We start from the raw sequence: 8,489 nt of genomic DNA, 5'->3' as shown, positions 1-8,489 counted from the left end.
TGTCGTGTGAAAAACTCTTTTTCTACATTTTCTGTTTTTTTTAAACCTTTGTTTTCTGAAGAAAAGGTTTGGGTTTGCTGAGCACACACACACACTCTTAAAACCGCACAAACACACAGGAGTTCAGCAGTAGAATAGAAGCTGTGTGTCTCCACTCTTGCAACATTCTTGACTTTTCCAGAGATAGCAGCTCACTATCTGACTGTGGCGATGTGGTTTTTATCAGATTTGGGAGTCTGTGATGTCATCGGAGGGAGGGATCCTGAGGGTGAGAGGTACATGACCGGTCCACACACTCACTATGGCCTCTTTCTCTCTCCTTGTGTGTGTGTGTGTGTGTGTGTGTGTGTGTGTGTGTGTGTGTGTGTGTGTGTGTGTGTGTGTGTGTGCTATTGCCTGTGTGCTCCCATGCTATTGTGGATGAATGTACATTCCCGGTGATTTTTGGTGTATTCTTTTCATGTGTGTGTGTGTATATGTGTATGTGTGTGTGTGTGTTGTATGCCTGTGTGTGTGAAAACGTTGTGTTTTTGTGCATGAATGTACACAATATCCGTGTGTGTGTGTGTATGTGTGTGTGTGTGTGTGTGTGTGTGTGTGTGTGTGCATACCGTTTCACTCGTGCATGCATGCTGATGTACACCTGCATGTGCCTGTGTATGCTTCTGTGTGCTGTTTCTGTGTGAATGTGTGTTCCCCTGTGTGTGTGTGTGTGTGTGTGTGTGTGTGTGTGTGTGTGTGTGTGTGTGTGTGAAGGAGAGGTCCGCGGCAGAAGGGGGGATGACATGCATGTGTCCGGCCTGCTAACGCCGCTGACGACTTGCACACTAACCGACTGTCCGCCCTCAAGACATGATGGACATACTGGTAAACCTCTCTCTCTCTCTCTCTCTCTCTCTCTCTCTCCCCCTCTCTCTCTCTCTCTCTCTCTCTCCCTCCCTCGCTCTCTCTCTCTACACACACGTTCCTTTTCCTTTCTGTCTTTTTTCTCACTGGATTTTTTGTCATACAAACTTTTTGCGTTCATGCTTCCTTTGTCCATCCTTCCCTTAACCCTCTCTTCTTTCCTCACTTCCTACCTCCCCCTCTCTTCTCCTCTCCTCGCTCGTCTCTCCTTCTCTCCTCTCCTCTACTCCTCTCTTGTCCTCTCCTCTTTCCTTTCCTCTCTCTTTGTCTCCTCTTCTCTCCTCGCCTCTCTCCTTGCCTCTCTCCTTCTCTCCTCTCCTCTCCTGTCCTCTCCTCCCTCTGTTCCTCTCTCTTTCTCTTCTCTCCTCTCTCCTTTCCTCTCTCTTTCTGTCCTCTTCTCTCCTCTCTCTTTCCTCTCTTTCTCTCCTCTTCTCTCCTCTCTCTTTCCTCTTTCTCTCCTCTCCTCTCTCCTTTCCTCTCTCTTTCTCTTCTCTTCTCTCCTCTCTCCTTTCCTCTCTCTTTCTCCCCTCTTCTCTCCTTTCTCCTTTCTTCTCTTTCTCTCCTCTTCTCTCCTCTCTCCTCTCTCTTTCTCCCCTCTTCTCTCCTCTCTCCTTTCCTCTCTCTTTCTCTCCTCTTCTATCCTCTCTCCTTTCCTCTCTCTTTCTCTCCTCTTCTCTCCTCTCTCCTTTCCTCTCTCTTTCTCTCCTTTTCTCTCCTCTCCTCTCTCCTTTCCTCTCTCTTTCTCTCCTCTTCTCTCCTGTCCTCGCTCCTTTCCTCTCTCCTTCTCTCCTCTCTTCTCCTCTCCCCTCTTCTCCTCTCCTCTCCTCTCGTCTCTCCTCCTCTCCTGTCGTCTCCTCTCCTCTCTCCTTTCCTCTCTCCTTCTCTCCTGTCCTCTCCTCTCCTCCTCTCCTCTCTCCTTTCCTCTCTCTTTCTCTCCTCTCCTCTCCTCTCTCATTTCCTCTCTTTCTCTCCTCTCCTCTTTTAAACTAAATAGTCATTTAATTTCCACATGTCACTGTCACTGTTGACTATATATAACTGCTGTCAGCTTGACTCCATCATATGCTTGTCATTTCTTCTCTCCCTCTCTCTCCCTCCCTTGTTTTCTTATCTCTTCCTCCCATTCCCTCCACTCTTTCTTCTATTCTCGTTATCTCCACCTCTCACCCACTTCCCCTCTCTCTCTCTCTCTCTCTCTCTCTCTCTCTCTCTCTCTCTCTCTATTTTTCTCTCTCTCTCCCTCTTCCTTCATTCTCCTACCATCCTTCATTTGAATGTTTTCTTATTTGTCACTGCTTGTCTGTATTTAGGGAACTACACACATTATGAAGTACATTGGAGTGTGTGTGTGTGTGTGTGTGTGTGTGTGTGTCTCCATTGCGTTTGTGTCCAGCTGTGACCGTTTTCATTGGGTTAGGGTTTTTGACATTTTGTCAACATTCATGCAGTTTCACAATTTCACACCTAAGAGCTTCTTAACACAGTAATACTATGTAGTATACTGTCATGTGTCTGATATGTGCAATACATACTTTCTTTCTTTTGTGAAACAGCGAACATCATTATAAGAGCCGGGTTCTGTGTGTTTGTTGGTTTATGCAGTGTTGAGGTGAATTAGTCTGCCAGTGGTGAAAAGAGAACTGAAATGTCCAACTCAACTATTGTTACTTTGCTGATATTAGAAGTAAAAGTATACTGGTGTAAAAATCTACTGCAGTAAAAAAGTGTCTGATTTAAAATGTCCTCAGAGTAAAAGTTCCTGAGTTCCTCTTTAGAACAGAGAACGTTGTCAACATGGGTTCTGGGGACCACCAGGGGTCCTTGAGGGTGTTCCAGGAGGTCCCCAGCAAATTGATAAATTGTTAAACATCACCATTATTTCATTTACAAGAAGTTAACACAATTAGAGAATGTAGAAGAATGACTGTTCTGATCATAGCTTCTCTGTTATCTCTCTACCTACAATACAGAGAGTCATGGAATTCTGGACAAAATCATATCTGACAATAAAAATATTCTCAGATTTGGGTCCAAGAGACAAAATCAGATCATATGGGGGTCCGTGGCCCCGATGTGGACTAAATTAGGGGTCCTTGATATGAAAAAGGTTGAGAATCACTGCTCTAGGGGGTTTAGAGATGATTTCTAAATGCTTTTGTCTTGTGAAATACCCGTTCAGCCTCAGTGTGAGCAGGTTGTGAGTGGAGGGTTTGACTTCCTGTGTAGCTCAGTGAGGAGAGGAAGTGCTGGCTGCAGCTCTTAGTTAGTAAATGATGACATATTTGAAGTGCACAAAAAAATGTCAAATAAGAATTTAAATATTTGTGCCTTCCAGCGCTTGGTTGCACGGTTGGATCTGTCGTCGGGGTCGATGATAAGCTCTGAAATTTTATTGATTCTTTTCTGTTTATTTTTGATCAATGCAAACCTAATTAGCGCTTTTTAGGTGTGATTATTCACCGAAACAACGTAACGTTATGAAAGGCAATACCACAGCGGAGAAAACTACATGACACTGATGCAATCGAAGCCTCTCGCACCGCCCAAAATCTGGAGAAAGATAGAGAGAGAGAGAGAGAGAGAGACAGGGAGAGAGAGAGAGAAAGACAGAGAGAGAGAGACAGAGATCTGTTAACGTTTGCAAGTCTAGACTGAACTTGTGTCTGATATCTCAGGAAGAAGGAATGGTTTTGATCCGCTTTCCCCTTTAAGCCCTCATAGCATGAATAGGCCCGTGCAGCGAGATGGGGTAGGGTTGGGTCGGGGTGTGTGTGTGTGTGTGTGTGTGTGTGTGTGTGTGTGTGTGTGTGTAGACACCGGGTCTGATTCATCAAGTTTCAGACAGAAGCTAAGAAGCCCTGTGTGTCACAATACCTCTGACTCTGTTTCCTGCCTCTCTCTCTCTCTCTCTCTCTCTCTCTCTCTCTCTCTCTATCTGTCTTTCTCTCTCTCTCCCTCGCTGGTCGATCATGCCACTTCTGGTCTCTCTCTCTCTCTCTCTCCATCTTTTTCCTGTTGTCTTGGACTGTCTTCTCTCTCTCTTCCTCCTTTACTGGAGTAAAGGCGTGAGGATTGATGGAGGGATAGGAGCGTTTAGCAAGAGAGTGAGAGACAGAAAAGACGGACTCCTTTGTTCATTGGTTTTTATCAGCCGTCGTTGATTCATCGTTGAATCGTCTTGCTACCGGTGAGCCTCGCATTTCTGTGTATTATCCCTTTAATGTGCTGGTTGTTGAACTGTTATTGAAATTTTGTGCATTGGTTAGTAGTTGTGGTCCTTTGTAGATCGATGAGTAGAGCAAGGCACTAAAACTGCCAGGTTCGGGGTTTGATTCCCTCTGTCTGCGCTCATGCTACTGTAATGCTCTTTGGATAAGAGTTTCTACTAAACAGCATATCACTGTTGTCGTGTGAAGATCTCATAACTCCAATTTTGGTGATTTTTGGTAGTGTTTTTCACTTCAATTGAAGGATTACAGTTTCCTCTGTGTGTTGAGGAAATTGTCCGACCTCTTGGACTTATGAAACTGTTTCAAAACCCGCTGGATAAACTCAAAACTGCCTTGTCATCAAGCCGAAAACAAGGCTGTTTCTCTTAGTTCCTGAAAAGTTAGATATGTTAAGTTAGATAGAGATATGAGGTTTTCACCCAGCAGTGACAATGTGTTAATTCAATGTTGGTTATAGTGAATCTGTTATTGAAGTGTTGCTAGTGAATTGGTTAATGGTTGTGGTCGGGGGTTTGATTCCCTCTGTTGTCACTCATGCTAAAACATCTGTCCTCATGTTACTGTGAGGCCCTTTGGACAGAAGCATCCACAGAAGAGCAGATGTTAATGAAACGTTGGTGAGTGAGTTGGTTGGTTGTTGAAATGTTGGTGAGTTCAGTGCAGAGCGAGGCACAGACTCTGCAGGTCCAGGGCTTTGGTTTCCACCCAGACCTATCCTGGTCTTCAGACTGAACATCCATCTGGTTCAACTCCATTATTCACCTCCTCGTTAGCCATTTTCTGTGTGGGGGGGGTTGATTTTCCCCAAACCAATCACTAGTGAGTGACATATCTGAACCAACGCTGATTGGCTCCATTGTTTCTCAGAGCGAGAACAAGCCGTTGATGAAGGAAACTCCAGACTCTCTGATTCGCTCCACAAAATTTGAATCAGGAGTCTGAAAGGAGGAGGAGGCTGAAAATGGCTGCACATGATGTGATTGTTCCCACGGTGCAGCCGAGGGCGTCGCAAGGCAAATTCATGTCAGTCAGTCATCTGTCGCTTCGTCAGATGGCCTCTAGAGGGCGTCTTTGACTGCGAGATGCAGTGTTTCTCATACAGAGGGACAAAATCAAAGGTTGGTCAGTGAGAAGAGAAGAAAGAAAGAAGAATAGAAATTGATCTAAATCGATCTCTGATGTCACATCATGTCATGTTTCAACTGGCATGAGGGTGAATAGATGATGACAGAATTTTCATTTTTGGGTGAACTATTCCTTTAACATTCCACAATTTGCTCCAAACTCTCCTGTGTTAGGAACAGGATTTGTAAACAGTAACCCGTCTTCTGCTGCCCTACAAACTTTAACGGTAGGTAACGTTATGACCTTGTGGTATTTAAGTAACGTTATGGGATTAGGTATTGAACCGTGTCACAGTGCTTCAGTGCAGTGAGTTGAACATGCAGTGTGTGTCTGTACAGGATCTGTGCTTGTATTTTTTTTACATTCTATGCATTCAGCTGATGCTCATTGTAAGCTTTCAATGAGTGAGCTGGGAGGGGTTCAGTGTCACATAATAACAAATGAAAGTCATGATTCAAAAATAATTAGCATTTGTGTCCATATTCAACATATAAAATGTAATTTTCATAGGGTGAAAAGGTTATTTTTCATCTGTGGTTTCACCTTGTTTTAATATTGTGCTGTCAGTCATTCTGTAAGTGTAACTGTCATTTGTCAAATGTCGAATATAAATTTTGGAACAAAAATCTTCTCATGGGTTTCAGCATTAAAAGTATTTGTAGTTTGGATGCCGACACGCTTCCCTACGGCGAGGGAAGATCCTGCTGCAAATGTGTGTGCAGCAGCTTGTGTGTGTGTGTGTGTGTGTGTGTGTGTGTGTGTGTGTGTGGCTGCAACATGTTTGTGTGTGAGCATGTGTATGTAGTAGGGAGTGTGCACATGTAGTCGCAGTGTGTTTGTGTGCGTAAATGTGTGTATGAATGTGTGAGCAGTTGTAGCTTGATTGTGTGTGTGTATACAGGCAGCATGCGTGTCACTACTGTGTGTGTGTGTATGTGTGTGTGTGTGTGTGTGTGTGTGTGTGTGGTTGTAGCGTGTTTGTGTGTGTGTTTAGACAAGCATGCCCTTATAAGGGCAGGAGAGGAGGTGAATTTGGGAGCTGATATGGTTTAAAAAAAAAAAAAACTTGAATCTGTCACCATGGAGCGCTGTTAGGCTGGATTTATGGACTCACTGACTTACTCCTGTGTGTGTGTGTGTGTGTGTGTGTGTGTGTGAGAGAGAGAGAGAGAGAGAGAGAGAGAGAGAGAGAGAGAGAGAGAGAGATTTTAGTGAGAGAAAGGGAGTGTGTATGACATTGTCAAAGAAAAAGAAATGAAGAGAGACAGATCAAGAGCGAGGGGAAGATGAATATAGTGTGTGTGTGTGTGTGTGTGTGTGTGTGTGTGTGTGTGTGGTGTGTGTGTGTGTGGCGTGTGTGTGTTCGCAAAAGAGCTAGAGACTACTTTGTGTGTGTGAAAGAGAGAGAGAGAAAGACAGGGGCAGATAGTCTACTTGAAATGTGTTCATGTGAGTGTACAGTGTGTGTGTGTGTGTGTGTGTGTGTGTGTGTGTGTGTGTGTGTGTGTAAAGAAAGAAACTACTTTCAGTGTGTGTGTGTGTGTGTGTGTGTGTGTGTGTAAGCAGTGCATTAAGGAAGCTTTAGCAGTGTTCAACATGTCAGGACAGGAGTTTGGAGAAGCTCTTCTCTATAAAACATGTTTTCCTCTCTGTACCTGATTCACTAAAATCTGCTTCTACTGTTCATGAGAATCACAAAACATGTTGAAATCTGTAGTAGATATTTGAAGTACATGAAATACATTTACTTAAGTACTGTACTTAAGTACAGTTTTGAGGTACTGGAACTTTACTGGAGTATTTCCATTTTGTTAGACCACCATGGCTGAACAGACAGAGAAAAGAGAAACTCAAACTGCAGCAACAGAAAATCCAAGCTCCGCCCACACTGTTTGATTGACAGGTGATCTGTGGGAAGAGCAGAGCAGAAACACCACAGAGAGGCTGAGGGACAAAGATTGAGACTAAATTAAAAAAAAAAAAAAAAAAAATTCCTCTCTCGCACCAGCTAACTACAGTTGCTAACAGTTCTTCTTCTTCTGTTTATACAAAACAAACCGGAAATGTAAAACGCATCATTGAACCGGAAATCGATGGTCGTGCCGCCATGTTGCTCGCCGTCCCAATAGCAAAGATATTGGAGAGGGAAGGAAGATACTGCACATGCTCTTCCAGCCCGTAGAAACCCCTGTCTGGTCATAGTCATACTTCCGTAACTTTGTGGCGTCACAAAGGTTCGCTCATTATCATTTTTGTAAGAAATAATAGACTAACAAAGTGTTTTTTTCAAAGCGGTTGAGCGGTTGTCATCGTTTATTACCGGAGAGTTTTCCCTACCTGTAGCCGCCGGGCCGCGGCGTCTCACGTTTCACTCTGGAAACGGTTAGCCAATCAGAGCTACAGAGGGTCGTTAATATTAATGAGCCTTAAAGACACGGTGACAGAAACGGCCTGTTCTTGGTAAGGCTCAGAGAGATGCTGGGAAATGAACGTGGAGAAATGGATTGAGAGTGTTTTTGGTTCATGACACCACACACACAGCTTTGACTGGACCTCAAGACACAAAATAAAACTCTGGAGAGTGGAGAATATGGAGCTTTAAACTGTTTTGCCTAAGTCAAATATCCCTGTTGCAGAAAAAAAGACATTGGTCTGAATGTGAAACTCTCTCATTGACTCCCAGCCAGAAGAAGCAGTCCAGTCGCTCCTGCAGTCTCCTTCCTGTGGAGGAGGCACATGAAGTTTCCTCTTTTAAATTTGGAGGCGGTTGACCTCCCTGTGATCACCTCCAGAAGACGACATCATTGGCAAAACTTGAACAAACACGGAAGGCAATTAGTCTTTAAACACACCACTCCTTTCCGATTGTGAGGCAATTATGCCTAAAGGCGTATGGGATTATGAAATGTGGGATGGGCCTATTTTAATTCCAATTACATAAAAGCGATGTTGCAAGAGTCAAATTTGTTGGAATTGGGCCTTCTAAGAAACTGTATTCACTAATGTAGCCGGAGGAAAAAATGTTCCTGCATGTTAAGACGACACAGACCGACTGAAGCCGGAGTTAATTATCAATTTTTGATGATGCGCTAGCAAATAAACTTTCCCAAACGGCCTCCGCTTCCCCTCGCTCCCTCCTCCTCCTGGAAGTTTTCCCGTTACTTTGAATCGATCTCAGTCAAGGAGTCAAAGAACATTCCGGTCCGTTGTGAACTTTGTGTGGCAGCA

The 8,489-nt window shown here is 44.0% G+C and overlaps 1 protein-coding gene across 1 annotated transcript in view; it reads left to right on the top strand.

Moving 5' to 3' along the window:
• Nucleotides 1-709: 709 nt before the first annotated feature.
• The window catches only part of LOC139640173 (regulator of G-protein signaling 20-like), a gene marked incomplete at its 3' end in the record, with an annotated part of 17,628 nt that continues 9,848 nt past the window's right edge, over nt 710-8,489 (top strand). The window contains exon 1 of the mRNA XM_071514346.1: nt 710-867. Within this exon, the coding sequence (XP_071370447.1) occupies nt 853-867 (15 nt within the window). The remainder of the gene's footprint in view (nt 868-8,489) is intronic.

Source organism: Centroberyx affinis, unplaced genomic scaffold (assembly GCF_046629955.1).
Source record: "Centroberyx affinis isolate AG114_WGS23_722 - 3 ecotype Tasmania unplaced genomic scaffold, CSIRO-AGI_Caff_v1 ptg008551l_1, whole genome shotgun sequence".
NCBI classification, from domain to species: domain Eukaryota; kingdom Metazoa; phylum Chordata; class Actinopteri; order Beryciformes; family Berycidae; genus Centroberyx; species Centroberyx affinis.
This window is presented reverse-complemented; position numbering and strand designations above follow the sequence as displayed.